This window comes from Ylistrum balloti, unplaced genomic scaffold (assembly GCF_031769215.1).
Source record: "Ylistrum balloti isolate Yb309-2 unplaced genomic scaffold, AGI_CSIRO_Ybal_v1 Utg369762, whole genome shotgun sequence".
NCBI lineage: Eukaryota > Metazoa > Mollusca > Bivalvia > Pectinida > Pectinidae > Ylistrum > Ylistrum balloti.
Window position 1 is genome coordinate 411025 of NW_026781960.1, and position 18369 is coordinate 429393.

General features: G+C 37.3%; 1 protein-coding gene across 1 annotated transcript in view; it reads left to right on the top strand.

The window, feature by feature from the left end:
* The first annotated feature begins 1467 nt into the window (after positions 1-1467).
* Positions 1468-18369, top strand: part of LOC132543666 (F-box/LRR-repeat protein 7-like) — a 29341-nt gene continuing 12439 nt past the window's right edge. Inside the window, exon 1 of the mRNA XM_060207180.1 lies at positions 1468-1545. Within this exon, the coding sequence (XP_060063163.1) occupies positions 1470-1545 (76 nt within the window). The 5' untranslated portion in view covers positions 1468-1469. The remainder of the gene's footprint in view (positions 1546-18369) is intronic.

The window sequence follows — 18369 nt, forward strand, 5'->3', positions numbered from 1 at the left end:
CACATTGATTAACGTCTTTGCTATCAAATGTCCACACTGATACACGTTCCTGATGTCAGTTGTTCACACTGAAAACGTCTTTTTATGATGTCAGTTGTTCGATATTAGAAAAGTCTGATGTCACATGCTGACATTGATAATGTCGTTGGAACCAGACTTTGATATTAAGACTAATATTTTAGTTATTGATGTCAAATTTTTATGTCTGTCGTTCAGGTCAGCTCGGATGATGTGTTTAGTAGTACTCAGACAGCTGGCTCCAGCCTGAATGACGAGGACAATTGATCTGTATTTAGTCGATATCGGAACGCACAGTTCTGATTCACTGATCGATATATCTCTCTCCTCTGTAACCCTACCCGAGGCTAGAACATCGTCCTGATGTGCTTAAGGACAACACTGGTTTAACATTGTAAATAGGCTAGGACAGCGCAACATGGGCGTTTAGAGAGTACGGTAGTGCGATATAGAATTATAACATGTTGATTCTGGACAGGTAGACAAAATCAATACATTATAATACAGGATGTGTTACAATTACTTGTGTCGTTCACTGTCGACTTAGTTTTGTTACGTAAATTACATTCACTATTCTTAATCTAAGTATGAAATTTTCCTGTAAAATAGACGTTTAAATAGGCGAGTGAACGGGCTGTTGAGTATTCGTGGGTAACATTGTACGGTATTGTGTGTAGAGGTGGCCACGCGGGGACACAGTCAAACCCTTTTGTAGCCGAAATGTTCAGAGTTCTTTGTCAATATTTAACAGTGAACAACGAACTTCGTATTTACTTCATTTTCTATCGTCAATAACCCAATCGCTGCATTAAGCCAGCAGTATAGATCACACAGGTAAAAATGAAAACATACATTATATATATATTCTATGTTTGAGTAACCGTAAGTCGATATGCTAATTTCACCGATTTTTGTCACGTGACGTCAGGTTACATTACGGCGCTTCAGACCACATGCTAGACTGTCGGATTGTCAAGAGCTACATGTGTTTGTCTTGCTACACCTGTATCAGTGTACCTGTTAATCACACATTTGATGTACGTACATGATACGGTAAAAATTTACACTTGTAAATCATATGTATCCATGTAGACAAGTGTATTTGAAGATGTGAGCCTCTAATATCTACCCCACATCCGACACAACTTACCTGTATACAGTTCATCAGGGGATTATTTAATATACAACTGCATATATCACGTGTATTACCTGTAATCGCTGTCCAGGTTTACGTTTTTCACCTGGATACACCTGTGCACGTTACCTGGAAGGAGTCCGTGTAGTTTTTTGTTTGTGATGTATCGTGTGTGCAGTAATTCTGGGCTAGCCAGTGAGTCCGTTGTTCGCTGGCCCCAACCTAGTAGTGGAGCAGAGTAGGATTTCTAGGTGAAGTTGTGTAATTTTTAGCTTGGATTTAACACGATTTGACAAAGGTAAAACAGTTTAAGATGATGATGACGGAGGCGAATTATCGTAGTAAAAATCTCACGGATTGGAATGGCGTGTTGGAAGATCTCTTTGGCTCTGGTAAGTTTGTTTAAACTAAAGAATTATTGCATAATTTCTTACAAAATAACAATGTAAACACCGATAAAATGATATCATGTTGAAATACAGTGCATTGTGCATAAGAATTATGTGTAGGAGGTTGTTGAAAGACGATTGTAGTTTGAAACCAGGATATGCATTGATATAAAGACATATTATCCTAATTCATACACTAACGATAGAGAAATGTAAAGACATATTTGAGAGATTGTGTAGAACTGTACTCGTGATGTAGCATTCAGTATAACAGGAGACATTGTATATGTAGGAACGACTCTGCTCACAGGCACTTTTTAAAATGTTGACTATATGTTCTGGTGTATTTAAAATGTAAGATATATTCAGCATTTAGTATCAAGTGTATTCCTCCGCAACAGCTGGAGCTGATAAGGTGGCTCACTCGTCGATAGAATATTCATAAGTATAAATATAGACATGTCGAAACTACTTCTCATGTGTGCAATACAGACATATGATTATTAATAAATTAGTCCTACAACACTAGCCGACTAGTGTAATAACTCTGGTAGCAGATGTGTTTCACACCATGTAACTGACAATACAACTACACAATATACTGACATTTGTCACTGTTAGAGGGGTAGTTAATATGAACAATCACCTGTAACACGTGTTGTACATGTACTTATGTGTCGTCTGCTCTTGGAGTCAGTAGGTACATTTGTTTAAGATGTGTCATCCAATGTTTCTATGAACTAAAGTAGGTGGAATGTTGCAAATTTGATGGCAGCATTTGCAAATACTTCAACGAGTTTAGACTCAATGTTGTGTTTTACATGAACGTCACATCAAGGTAGCATACACCCTTAAGTCTAGACGATTTTATATTTTACAAGTATACCCAGATCACAAGACATTGCGTCACGGTAACTTGTACATTCGCTAGGATTTAGAACACGTTTTACATCGAATCAATAATTTCTGTAATTAATTCCTGGGATATATTTCGCCGTCACGTCATTGTTCCTGTCAGCCTCCACGTGCGATAGTTCTGATTTGATCAAATTGTGTAGTGAATATTTCATAAGGTACGGGAAGGTCTTCTGTTAGGAAAATAGCCTGCATTCCTTAAGTATCATTATCAGCGAAAATAAAGTATTTTTGTATTGGAAGTTTGAGTTCAAGTTATTTTCAGTTCAATATCTTGCCGACACGTCTTAACACTAAAAGTCATGGTTATATTATGTAATGCGACAGACTGAATGTTGCTTCGTGACTCACTTCCCGATAAGGGGTTCATAAATCGTCCAGTTTTTTCCCTATAAAATCCCATAGCGGTGTTAACGATTAATTTCATCACAAACTGCATTTTAAGTTACAAGTATGCTGTGAAGTTATATCTCAACTTGGGCTGAGTACACCGAAGAACTCTTAAAGCTGTCAATCCGAGTATGACAGAAAGAACTCCACAGGTGGATTAAACTACTGACGCTAAGTACTCGGTGTGAGACACTATTGTTTATTGTATACGTGTGAAATACATTGCACAACAATGTTTCATACAAATATCACATTTCTCTCAGACTTCCTTCGTTCCACTTATGAGTCGTAATGGTCATTTAAGTTTATCAGTAAAGTACATTAAATATTTCTATTCTAAATTTCTAGTTTGATGATTGGCAGAAAAGTAATAATTTTGCCAACATATTTACGTTAAAATGTCTTTTAATTATTTATTTTAATTATATAAAATAACATGTTCCTGCATCAAAACATTAAGTTCTTCGTTTGTTCCTCCTTAGATTAAATAATCCTTGAGTTTTCATCCAATTAATAATCATTTCTTAAAGAGTGCAGCTTCAAAGTTCATTAACTGTTTCCTGTTTCAACATGCACCAAAAATTGTAATGTGTTCGTGAACATTGGTTGCCCGTTTGGTGACCCAATAATTTTTTGGCATTTTCCATTGAATAATTAATGAGGCATTTGGTTATTCAATAAAACAACACACGTGTTCATCAGGATTATTTAGTCATGGCACTAACTACTACTGCTGCAGATACTTTTTTTTTTATTTTTTCTTTATTTTTACCTGTGCTACTAATTAACTATTCAATCAGACATGGTCATGGTCCTTTTTTCACGCTTCAGTCAAACCTTGAATGACACTAAACGCGACAAAACGAAATGATCATCCTGTAGCTAAATTTGTTTAACTTAAACACAGGTTGCTTTGTTATTTTCGACCCCGAAGAACATATCCTATCGTAACCATATTCAACAGTTTTAGGACAGGTATCAAGAATCGTTATTACAGGTGATTATTTACATCGTAAAGTATTTCATTTCATTTCAGGTGTGTATAATGTATCTTGGTGTCTATCATAAACCCCTCCCCCTCTCTCTCTCACACACATAAACACACTGATAATTGGTTGTTTGTTTTTCTGTATATAATGTATATATGTACATACACACATATATAAACTTAACATATCAGTTGAAGCTAAATGCACCTGGAATTTATATTAAAAAAATCTAATCCGTCTCTCGTTTCTTTAGACTGTATAACAATACGGGACGATCATAACTTGTCCCTTAAAAATCTTTAAAACAGATAAACAAATTTCTGAATAAATTACACATAAGTGTTATAAATTGTGGTCAGTAAACTGTAGACATAATGGGGTGATAGAAATCATAAGTTTTTTTCTACGTCAATATACAGGTATTTTAAACCATTAGATAGAACGATACTGCACAGAGGCACACTACCTGAAATCACTATTATAACAATTTATATAAAATTTCAGTAAAAATGCGGACTCGAAACCTGTATCTGATACAGGATCACGTTTTGATAGACAGAATGTGAAAAATATATTTACGTAATATTCAATTTTCAAGGATTTGGTTGTTTCCAGGGCAATGTCTTCTGGTTTTATATATGTCTACCTACTCGCCTGGTAGAAATTCCACTCTGTACTTGCGGTGGGCTAATAATCAACTACAAGTAAGATTATGTGTAAATGTTTACTTGATAAATACTTACATTTTGACCTAACTCTTGTAACGATTAATATTGAACGGATTTAATTACTGTATATACATATGTATTTGTGTTTGAATTAACGAAAGAGATCTTTGTCCTGGCTGTTGTCTAATCCCCTTATTTATGGCATGTAGGTATACGATAGGTATATAACAATCAAATTGTTGAAATCATTGGAGTAAAATCTTCATTGATTTTTTTTCAATTAAGGGCTTGTTTGATAAGCCTCGGGACCGCCAGACTTTGTTACTTGGGACCATTACTAGTGTGGTTTGATGTCGAGTCGTCAATTTTCAAATTACTCGGAATTAGCACATATCGAACATTATTCCAGTTTTTTATTAAAAGAAGTCCAGATATGTTTTGTTTTAAAAATGGAATAAAAATATTGATAATTGGAATATAGATTGCAACTTAAAATTAAATATATCAAAAGTAAAACATTTCTGGATGAAATTAGCAACGTCTATGTACACGGTTTATAAAGTGCATATATACCCAATGATGGCTAAGGTCAATTAAGGATTTTATGAATGAAAATGTCAGATGGTTGATTTTCATGTCTAACATACATTAATGTAAAATTGTGCAGTAAAAATCACCAAAACTTAATAGGTGTACAACATTCCAGACATTGGCAGCATACTTGGGTGTCTTTTTTAATTACCAGTCATGGCAATTAGTGATTTTGATATGTGATTGTGGTAGTTAGGGTAATGGTTTTCACACCAGCCTCGGGCAGTTTTCATGTCTCCGTTAAAGGTGGCGCTACGCTTTGTACGACCGCCAATTATACGGTAGTGACAAAAACTGCCTGTTGTTTTAATCAAATTTGATTTGGCTGTACGTGCTTTCAGGTAAATGTCAATTGCTGTGACGTTGACCTTGACATCAAGCAAACAGCTGACATCGCCATGTAAGCTGGATAAATGTCACTGAATTAATTATCCTATTTTCGTAATGACACTGATCAATACAAAAAAGAAAACGGCACAAGTTCACTCGTGGAACCAGCTCACGTCTCTGCGATAGATTTTTCTCATTATTCAGCTAAATTTTCTTGTAATGTTCACGATCATAAAAAAATGTTGACTTTCTGACTTTTCGTCTCGGGCTTTCATGGTAGCGCACAGACCGTGTTTTGTGCAAATGGATATATAGAAATACGTCTACCGTGTGAAATAAGATAACACGTTCCATGTCATGTAGACACAGTATTTCTTGTTCGTCTATCACCCACAAATTTTTTTACTTTCAAATTTAACTGAAGGTGTAATACAGTAATACCTCTATCAGTTCAACAAAATGCGTGTCTGATACATAAAGTCGACGAGGAATGTGGAGGTCGTATTTCAGACATTTTCTGCTAGTTTTTTGTACGAACCCTCTCTCCCCGTCATTCCTGTATATGTTTACACACGCAATATTGAGTAATATTAGTATCTAAACTGTTGCAGCATAAAGCAAACCTATTCTTTTCACCAGCATTAAATATATTACTTGCTGTGTCGCAGTGCCTCCATGTCTAGATCGCCAGCTTTGTATAGAGAAAAAACCTGACGATCCTGTAACATATTTTGTTTACATTTGTATGTCAAAATAGGAAAAATTAATTATTAATAAAAGTAAACTCGTTGTATATATTCAATAAAAGAGAAGAATACATCATTTTCGATGAACAGGTATACAAAAATCCGTCAACAGTGAAATCATAGATGAAATGCGTACATTATTTCCAGCTGTGTGTTGTTTAATTGGCCATCAAGGAGAGGGTGGTTGGTTTAGATGAAAGGGAAATTTATCCATGTATATATAAGAAGCAATGTGTTTTCTGAAGTTCTATAGGACATGATGAATGTTTTAACACTATACTGAAATTTATGGTGTGTATGATCAGCGTTTAGCTCTGATAGACTTTGTGTGAATCAATATGTGTTTAGGTTTTGTGTCCTGGTATTATCATTTCGGAACTGGGTTAAGGTTTTGTGCCCTGGTATTATCATTTTGGAACTGTGTTTAGGTTTTGTGTCCTGGTATTATCATTTCGGAACTGTGTTTAGGTTTTGTGCCCTGGTATTATCATTTTGGAACTGTGTTTAGGTTTTGTGTCCTGGTATTATCATTTCGGAACTGTGTTTAGGTTTTGTACCCTGGTATTATCATTTCGGAACTGTGTTTAGGTTTTGTTCCCTGGTCTATCATTTCGGAACTGGGTTAAGGTTTTGTGCCCTGGTATTATCATTTCGGAACTGTGTTTAGGTTTTGTGCCCTGTTGTTACCATTTCGGAACTGTGTTTAGGTTTTGTGCCCTGGTATTATCATTTCGGAACTGTGTTTAGGTTTTGTGCCCTGGTATATCATTTCGGAACTAGGTTTGGGTTTTGTGCCCTGGTATTATCATTTCGGAATAGGGTTTAGGTTTTGTGCCCTGTTGTTACCATTTCGGAACTGTGTTTAGGTTTTGTGCCCTGATATTATCATTTCGGAACTGTGTTTAGGTTTTGTGCCCTGGTATATCATTTCGGAACTAGGTTTGGGTTTTGTGCCCTGGTATTATCATTTCGGAATAGGGTTTAGGTTTTGTGCCCTGGTATTATCATTTCGGGACTGTGTTTAGGTTTTGTGTCCTGGTATTATCATTTCGGGACTGTGTTTAGGTTTTGTGACCTGGTATTATCATTTCGGATCTGTGTTTGGGTTTTGTGCCCTGTTTTACATATGTTTGTCTTCCCAAGTCCAATTTTAAAATCTGCCACTTTATGGTAACTCGCGACCACAAGTCAATACATACCGGATGTAAAGCTTGTATAAATGGGAGGATTCAATTCATGTACTTATCATATTATCTCTCACAAAATCTATTTATCGGCTACATCAAACACACATGTAGCACGCATAGTTATTCGGATGTATGAGGCAGTAAAGGTACTTTGAAAATACACCTGTATACAGGAGAAAAGGTTTATTGTTGAAACATTTCTGATTTTGAATGACTTCGGGTAACGAAAGCATGAAATCGACTCTAAATCCACATAAAAATTCAGAGACGAGATATTTGATGGTTTCTCAATGAATACATGATATAGCAGGAAATCTGTATGATATTTCAACCGGAAATCATGAGATTTTCTTTCCATTTTATGTGTGATGAACTTACAACGATGACCATGTTGATGTGATATAAAAAGTCTCTTCATAGTCCCGTGACCTACTAACACTGTACTGTGTTGGGAACTTCAGGAAATTCAACACTGTATCTTTCTTTTGTCAGTTTGTTAATTGGCTTTATAGCGTCATGAACAGCCAGTCCTTTTGTGTTGGAGAGTCATCTTGTGGTAGCTGGTACATGTAACACACGTCGGAGGTCATCCAAAGCACAAAGCTAAAATTTAACTGAGATCCTCTATTTCAACTCTAACGGCGAATGGAGTGAAACCCCCGATTTTTTCCAACATAACCAGATATATTCCGACTTTTACGTGCTGACGCTCCTACTTATAGTTGTAGAAGAGTCCCAATTGTGAATTATTGAGGCGCGTCACGATACTACTGTACAACATAATTACTATGATTTCCCATAATTTAGATAGAAATCCTGCCTCTATTTTTCAATGATTTAAATATAAGTGTATCCTGATATGCCTTTTCACCATAATTGGATAACAAGTCGGCAGAATAATTGCTTGCTTCAAAAACACCGCAATTATCGTACCGTACGTTACGCTGTGGTAGACATTTTCGAGTGTGAAATCATTGGGTTACACACTAAGAATATATCTTAAAATATATTCACGATTTTATAGATATAGAGTGATGATTAAAACATTTGATTGGGACCTATTTGTCGGAGTGTTAAACACTCGTACCCTTCTTTACGATATGCCATCCTGGAATTCAACATAACCTGTATTTGCAGAGATACATGTATATTTTTCTCTTGTCCACATAATTTCGATAGCCATTGTAGAACTATAGACGGGGTTTGGTTGGATATTGCAGTGTGTTTTCTCTTGTCCACATAATTCCGATAGCCATTGTAGAACTATAGACGGGGTTTGGTTGGATATTGCAGTGAATACGATGTAGTATTCAATACCTTTGAAACACGTACCTCTAAATAGAGCAATGCTACGCCTCCAACACACGCTGTTATGAAAGGGTGTGGAGGTATATTATGGCCCAAAATATGGCACCAAAACGGACGCTGTATGATATGTAGAATATGGAATGAAATTACATCAGTTATTTTCAATTTATTTATTTTCACTGTAAAACCCTTTATTTAACTACAATAAATGTAACTAGATCATTTTTTGTGGTGAAATCTTTGGGTTAAGGGAGTAGTTTCTGGGAGTCAAGTTGTGTCCCCGGATGTCACAATCCTTGATATCAAGAAGATTTGTCACTACTCTCCACATTACGCCGTACCATGTATATGAAGTCTCTTGTTTACCGAGCTAAGAGGGCCGATTTAACGAGATTTCATTACAATGTGTTAGTATTGACATTAAACCCGGACTGTGTGTACACCTCGCGTTAAGTATACAAACGACTTTTCACTTCTGTGTAGTAACGTTTTAATAGACTTTGTAGTTAATTTTAAGTCTTTAATGGGAGCCGATTTTCGCGTCCATATGTAAAATCTGTAGAGAATGTCCAATATTAGTTCGGCAATTTCCGGCGGAGCTGATGTCCTCTACCGGCATAACAGTTTGGCAAATTAATGTTCTTTCTTTTCTTAATATCACAATAGGGATAGAATCAGGCCGAGCAATTTGGACCAAATGGGGTCGATGCACAATGACAGCTTAAACCACAGTGTTCCGAGAGTGATTCAAAGTTTATTTCAACAGATCATTCAGTGTTATCCTGTGTGAGGAAAAATCACATGGTTTCCGAAATACCAACTTATTTATCGTAGTCGTGAAATAATAAAAGTTTGGCTGGGAATCCAGTTCATTTAAACTCTTGTAGTGTATCTTCACCAAAAAGAAAACGCGAAGAAAATAAGATCAATACAAATTTCCTATCGGCTATGTAATACTTCTGCGTCATTTTTCTCGTGCCTCTATACTTCTTTTTGTCGCTGTCGTCCAAGGCTTTCAAACCCATGTGAACATATATCTAGACGAAACCTTTATCAGAACAAATAAATAAATAAATGTCCAGTGATAGAACATTGTACAGGGACGTTCATTTCTTCAAATTTCCATCACGGTAACCGAGATAACAATTGAGAAACCAGTGATATATCATTATCGCTTTCATGTGTGACGGAGTTTGCCTTTAACTGTTTGTCTTGTTCAAGGCTGGCAATTCTGACTGAGAAACGGTTTATATTTCAATGGTGTACATGGCCTTCACATGTATTGATGGCAAATTTATGTAAAACATTAACATACAGTACAATCTAGTACCAAAGTTCAGTACGAAAATAACAATCAATCAAAGAAAACATTTATACGACAGGTGTTTGACAGTCTCGACGCGTCCTACCAATGATGGTTTGTGTTTCGCTGGAAATTGATAAACTGACCGATTTGTACTGACAAGGTTGTGTCCTTGGCCAAGACACTTTACCCGAATTGCTCTGTGTGGGATCTGACGGGCCTCCGGTATGCTGTTCAGTGAGGTAACCGCCAACTACCTCGGCAAAAACGACACTGGCTTTTCACGGGGCGCTAAACCAACCAACCGGCCGACCGACTGACGAAGCAAGCTTCTTGCTTCGGGTTTGTTAACTTATCACGAAGGACGAACGAGTACCAGGTTAATGACCTTTTGTCATTGTTACAAAATTATATGTTCTTGGAGCCACTAGTTTTCAGTGTGATTCCATATCTCTTGTAATCACTAACCCTTCTCCAACGGCCATTTTCGATTGGTCTTACCACTGCGAACGGTGACATCACTATTCGTGTTACTAAATAAAAGTGGACTGTGTCTGGTATTTTGTAAATTTTGACTCGCTACATGACATTCGTATATTGAAAAGCCATTAAGTATAAAACATCTATTTACAGGGGACAATGGCGCCTGTTAAAAAGTAGCGTCCTTTATCGTCATATCCGGCCAATATCACGACTCTCCTCTATACAGCAACATAAATCTAAAACGTGATCACTATTTTGTAGTTTCGTTTTACATCAAAAATTGAAAGGTTCTGTCATGGATGGAAATGTAGGAAAACAAAGATGATCACGTGACATACAAGTTCATGTCAGTATTTAACTTATGGTTTCCGGAAACTGAGAAAGAAAAAAAGGAAAACTCTCAATAAATCCGAGAGGTTTCCGCTCTTACATGTTCCTTTATCGACTGACCTTTGTCGCTTTAGCTTCACAAGTGACAAATAAGGAATCATTAGCGTTTCTTTCGACGCTTCAAGACTGTAATTATCTGGAAAGTCATTCTGCTTATCTTCACATCGTGTCTCTTTCATCTCCCTTGGTGTAATTGGAATCGGGTTAGGCGATTTATACCTTACATTTCGTTTCAGGTAAGTTGATTTTTTTACACAAGACAGGTGTAAAAATCACAACTGTTAAACAAGTCTGTACAGAGGGTCTGTGAGTTGTACTGTCATCCAAGACAAGACGATTAAAATCGGTCGATAGATCAAACACTAGTATATAGGGTTGTAAGGACTCGTAGCGTCGGTTAGTAAGTAAAATCACAGTGAGACAGCTTAATTTAGAATCTACATATCTAGAAAAACACTAACATATATATCAGAAGCATATTAGCACCCCCTAACTTTATAAAGAAAGCTGGTCTGTTTTTATACACGCTACTCCGTTAGTGAGTTTACAGGATCATGTGTCTTTATCCAGTCGAAGTTGATTCGTTGCTCAACATTCTATTGCAAATGCTCAGGTCCTTGTCTAACAACTCTGTCTGATGTATAAATATGTTAGAAGCATCCTAGAAAGTGTATATAAACCCCCTGGATAGCCATTATATAGCGTGTTTACAAGTCCCTGTGTTACCGTAGCTAGACATCATGAGACGTGCTGGACAGTCTCCCTACTTCCTTATTATATAGCGTGTTTACAAGTCCCTGTGTGACCGTAGCTAGGCACCATAAAACGTGCTGGACAGTCTCCCTACTTCCTTATTATATAGCGTGTTTACAAGTCCCTGTGTAACCGTAGCTAGGCATCATGAGACGTGCTGGACAGTCTCCCTACTTCCTTATTATATAGCGTGTTTACAAGTCCCTGTGTAACCGTAGCTAGGCATCATGAGACGTGCTGGACAGTCTCCCTACTTCCTTATTATATAGCGTGTTTACAAGTCCCTGTGTGACCGTAGCTAGGCACCATAAAACGTGCTGGACAGTCTCCCTACTTCCTTATTATATAGCGTGTTTACAAGTCCCTGTGTAACCGTAGCTAGGCATCATGAGACGTGCTGGACAGTCTCCCTACTTCCTTATTATATAGCGTGTTTACAAGTCCCTGTGTAACCGTAGCTAGGCATCATGAGACGTGCTGGATAGTCTCCCTACTTCCTTAGTATATAGCATGTTTACAAGTCCCTGTGTAACCGCAGCTAGGCATCATGAGACGTGCTGGACAGTCTCCCTACTTCCTTATTATATGGCGTGTTTACAAGTCCCTGTGTAACCGTAGCTAGACATCATGAGACGTGCTGACCAGACTCCCTACTTCCTTATTATATAGCGTGTTTACAAGTCCCTGTGTGGCCGTAGCTAGACATCATGAGACGTGCTGGACAGTCTCCCTACTTTCTTAGTATATAGCATGTTTACAAGTCCCTGTGTAACCGTAGCTAGGCATCATGAGACGTGCTGGACAGTCTCCCTACATCCTAATTATATGGCGTGTTTACAAGTCCCTGTGTAACCGTAGCTAGACATCATGAGACGTGCTGGACAGTCTCCCTACATCCTAATTATAGGGCGTGTTTACAAATCCCTGTGATGTAACATCAATTAAAAAGTAGGTCAGTTATCTTTATGGACACGTGAATTTATGTTGTGGATGCATTTTTGAAAGACAAGGTTTTTCCCAATTTTAGCCTAGTTCTCATCAGCGAGCAGAATTCGTAGACATCTCGTACAAAAACTGAATGCAATAACAGTAGCGTAGTCTAATAAATGACAAGAGAGAAGCTAAAACCTGCTAAATTTACGTGCGAAATGATGATTTATGAAGTCCTGAAACCGAGGTACAGTGATAATGTGACACCCTGGGGTGAGGGGCGAGTCAGGGGCGGTCATGGCAACTGTAATATTTCGTTAATCCACTAAGGACATATAAACACACAATGCCATATGGTAAAACCTGATACATTTTATTACGATATGATGGTTAGGTAGAAGTGTTACACCGCTATGATAACGACGCCAGTGTGAATTACTGGTCACGTGATCCACAGAAGCTGACGTAATAGGTACAATACCGCATTATATATTTACAGCTGTCATAATAGATGTTATTCAGGATTTTTGCGGCCGGCTCCTGATACCGAACTTCTTCCTCTTCAAAATCTTTGTCCTGTTTTAAAAATCCTCTTCCTCATTTTTGTCATTTTTGCACTAATTGACGTATTTGATTTTCGAAGATTTTTCCATCTCTTTCTTCGGGGTTTTAATTTTTCGCAAGTCAGTATTAAATATTTCGTTTGGATGCCTAAACGACGATTTCGTTCTTTGTATTGTCGTGTTTTTCAATCTTTGGGACTGAAATACAGCTATGATATGGTAACAACCTGGAGGAGCATACCTCTTGTAACACTACTGTGTATGAATACAGAGAACACCCGTTAAAAATCAAACAGTGACTTAGACCGTGAAGTAGTCTTCCTGTATGCGAGGTATTTTTTCAATCATTGCATTCGCCCATGTTATATTTGTTTGTCGTAGCCGTTTCAAGCATTTTCTGATGGTTTATATTAGAACCTTATACAACGTCTTCATGTTGCAGAAAAAGACGACTAATAAGTTAAATTCGTTGTTGTTTGATGAATGGAATTACTTAGACTATAAATAATATAAACACGCATATGGTTTTGAAAACTCACTTACATAGGGGTAGACTTGGTCAATCTGTTCACAAGGAACGACAACTCTACACATGAATGAAGGACGTCTCCTTATAAATGACTCATTTGGCAATGATATGTTAACATCACCAAGAATCATACTAACTCGACAGACTTTGTGGTGACCTCGAGTCCTATGCACTTTTACGTTACAATCCTATCTTTTATGAAATCTATTCATTTTTACACTTTCCTTCTGCCGAATACGTAACCATAATTAACACGATACGGGACACAGTGTATTTGATTTCCCTGCCGATCTGTGCGTAACTTGACGAGCTTTAAGTTTGTCAGATGATACCAGACATTGTATATACTCCATGTCTATATATTATACTTATATAACTCCTTATTATGCGATATCGTCTTTACGGCATTCATCCACATCATTTCCAAAGCCGACATAAAGAATGGCCTTAAAGATTTTAATTTTCAAATTTAATTGTAAATTTCAAAGTCCTGACGTCTTATTTCATAGGTCTGGTATCTCTTCATTTATAACTGGGGACATGAAGCTCCATTATTCTGTAGAGGTATACAGATAATATGGCTATTAAAGTTTATTATTCCGAGTGATAAGGAGTGTACGGCCACGAGGTCTACTGTAGACGGACTGCCACAGCACAGCCTGTGTAAACAGACTCCAATATTCATTAATGTAAGAAAGAGGAAAAATAACACCGTTTTAAACTCATTTTTCTGAAAAAATGGCTTCAAATATCGCCACAGAGATATCATTACAGTCTACAAAGTGCATTAAATAACGACCGGCTAAATTTAACAAGCTTGGTAGTCTTTGTAAACTTGTAACTATGGCCACAGATTTTATATTAAAATAATGAAATTCAAGTTTAATAACAAAGATTATTCCGTATGAGTTAAATAAATATCAACGTTGACAGAATTGAAGAAGATATATGACATGTCAGCCACACAGCTGTGGGAACTGTGTGTTGGAGTTGGCTTGATAAGATAGTTACAGTGGAATGCAACAAGGCTCCCCACTTGAGCCGTCGCGATTGGTAGTTTTCTAACTGGGTACCGCTGTGTTTGATATGTGTTTGGGTGAATGATTGAATATTTGCACTAGCAGACACGGATGTTTGATAAATTTTGTGGAATTTTCATCACTAGATTACAAAGAGCTTACAGCTGAACACGTAATCGCCTCTGATATTTCATTCAAAATTATATTTTTGTCGTGAAATTGGGACTGATATGGGACAGATGTTCAACTTACACAAAGTGCGTTTATAAATATTATGATACCTATCTATTTTATAGGAAGAAATTGATGTATGTAATTTAGGCATCCAATGTTTTGAAAATTACTTTTATGATCTAATAACACGCATTGTTGACGCCGAAATCTTAAACTCTGTGATATGGCACGTGTCATAGGAACATGCCATCGTTTGCTTTAATATTAATTACAGGTAATCAAATTTATCTTGAGCTTCTGACTTAAATTTGCGGAGCAATTGGAACAGCTTGTTGTTATATCAGTAAGATCCATTGACCAAATGGCAACTCTATTACTATGTAGATATAGCAGGTAGATGGAACATTGTTGAAGAAAAAAATCTATTTTTCAATGAACATTTTAGAACTACAGATGTAGTGTTTTGTAATCTCAATACCTTCAGAATGATTTTATTTGTAAAAGTATTTTGTGATTTAACTATCGTTTTACGTGTATAGTATCGTCATAGGGAAACGAGTGTTTTTATTTTTGCGAACTCTGTCGATCAAAATTTAAAACTTTCACATTAAGTTTAACCAAATTTAAGATATTTTATCACATAATATGAGATACATTTTGACAGTTTTAAACTTAAACGTTGCCCCATTTTCAATTAATGACGTCACGTTATTGTCCATACCATGACATTACAGTCGAGTGGACAGCCAATAAAAATACTCCAGGGTATGCAACACTGGTGACGTATACACAAACTTATAACACGGACGAACTCACTGGATAAGATACCGATCATGTGATAAATGGAGTTTTTGACTCGTTTAACAGGTTTTGTATTCATATTTTCATTCTGCCCTTGTTTACATATCAAAGTGAACCGATGAACTCATACAAACATAATTTGTTTTACTTATAACGTTTTAGATATACAACAATCAACACTCGATATATCGGATAACCTGCTCTCAGTTCACATTAGTTGGAGATAAGTTCTTAGCAAGGAAGCTATCACATCTGACGATAACCTTAGTCACTTCTATGTAGGTTATTTCCGGGATTGAAATAGCCTCCTGTGTTTGATTGGTCAGTTAGAGATAAGCCATGTAAGATGACGTCGATATCCCCAAAACGATAAAGTCAAGCAAATGTCATTTAAAGTGTCGTCATATTTCATGTATATATTTCAAATATCGACAAACAGTCCCGAACGAGTCCCGAAATATCAGTAAACACTCCCGAACGTGTCCCGAAATATCAGTAAACACTCCCGATCGAGTCCCGAAATATCAGTAAACACTCCCGAACGAGTCCCGAAATATCAGTAAACACTCCCGAACGTGTCCCGAAATATCAGTAAACACTCCCGAACGAGTCCCGAAATATCAGTAAACACTCCCGAACGTGTCCCGAAATATCAGTAAACACTCCCGAACGTGTCCCGAAATATCAGTAAACACTCCCGAACGTGTCCCGAAATATCAGTTAAAACTCCCGAACGTGTCCCGAAATATCAGTAAACACTCCCGAACGAGTCCCGAAATATCAGTAAACATTCCCGAACGTGTCACGAAATATCAGTAAACACTCCCGAACGTGTCCCGAAATATCAGTTAACTCTCCCGAACGTGTCCCGAAATATCAGTAAACAGTCCCGAACGTGTCCCGAAATATCAGTAAACACTCCCGAACGTGTCCCGAAATATCAGTAAACACTCCCGAACGTGTCCCGAAATATCAGTTAATACTCCCGAACGTGTCCCGAAATATCAGTAAACACTCCCGAACGTGTCCCGAAATATCAGTTAACACTCCCGAACGTTTCCCGAAATATCAGTAAACACTCCCGAACGTGTCCCGAAATATCAGTTAACACTCCCGAGCGTGTCCCGAAATATCAGTAAACACTCCGGAACGTGTCCCGAAATATCAGTAAAACCCCAAAACATCGGCAAATCCCATACAAACATATCCGCTTCCCCACCCTAATTTAAAAAGAAACCGCTCCTCGCTACCCCGCCAGAAAGAATGATTACCGAATCAAAGCTCCTCGCTACCCCTCCAGAACGATTACCGAAACAAAGCTCCTCCGCAACCCTCCAGAATGCTTATTGAAGCAGAGCTCCTCCGAAGCCTCTGCAGAACATTGCGTGTATCGTACACAGCCCCCCCCCCCCCCCCCCCCCCACCTCCCCTACCCCGTAGTGTTGATTTTCCCACGTTTTGCCGGTTTCCTTATCGTGAAAAGGGTATAAAAGAATTCACTCCACTGTCGCAAAATAAGCTGCATTACTGCTACACATCTAGAAACTGTTGAACATTATTTCTATAACGAACTTTTTAGATAAGATAGATTACAGTTTCAGGAAATCATCTCTTGGATTCGGCAAAGTCATCTGGAATCTGTTGTGATCTGTAATGATCAGTTAATTGATTTTAATGATATTGAAAGCTAGATGATTTAATTTATGTTACAGATTAGCGTAAATGTGATGGGAAACTGTTTCAGAGCTGCAACAGCTGTGGCGTTACTTTTAAAATATTGACATATATTTGATATTTAGAAGGCACTGCTGTTGCGAGGTTTATATAATTTTGTGTGGGTGTTCGGATTTGTGTGAATGTCTTTTGATGGACGAGAACGTTTATCCGTTCAGGTATTTAGTACCGTTATCAGTGACAGAGTTCAAAGCAATACATTCCATGTGGGTCGTGCCGTGTCCACAAAGGAATTAATATGGTGGAAGAATTTACACATTGATAGACTTAGCGTTCTCTTGTGATGGAGCTTATATACTTCAGCATTACTAGCTATGAATACTGCCGATGGAGTCCGAATGTCGCTACGGTCGGCTTGGTTTGTTGATACGTTTATTCAATAGATCATCCTTATACCAATGAGAAGTATGTTATGAATGTAATATTTCTAACATCAAACGCTAATCCTTGGATTTCTAATTCATACTTATCTTCGTTATATAAACAAGTGATCACACAGGTCATTGGTTTGGAGATCGTTGTATCTCTCGATCACATTAATGTCGTATGACGTTGTGAGATATGGCTGTAAGGTCACATTTACTCCCAGTTAAGGTCATATGACGAACGCTTGATTTTGAAGAGTTTCGTCATAATAAAGGTCACGTGACCACGGTTAATATTGCAGATTGGTTTAAGGTTTTATCGTATCTCAGTCAGAGTCACTGACAATGATGTTAAATATGAGTGTAAGATTATGACTTAGATTTGGATTAGATCTAAGGTCACATTGCGTCAATATCAAGGTCGTATGACGACATCCGAGATCATTGTAAGATCCTGACATGTTTAGAGTTAATATTATCAATGATTCAGCGTGTGAATGTGGTAATGGATGTGAAAATGTTACTTTTTTATTGTACATTACATATAAGGCAACGTGAAATTTTAATTAATAATATTTTCTCGTTATTGTAACGTCACAATTAATATTCTCCTGTGTGGTTCTCAAAACCTCTGCTATGAGTCAAATGCCAATATTTTT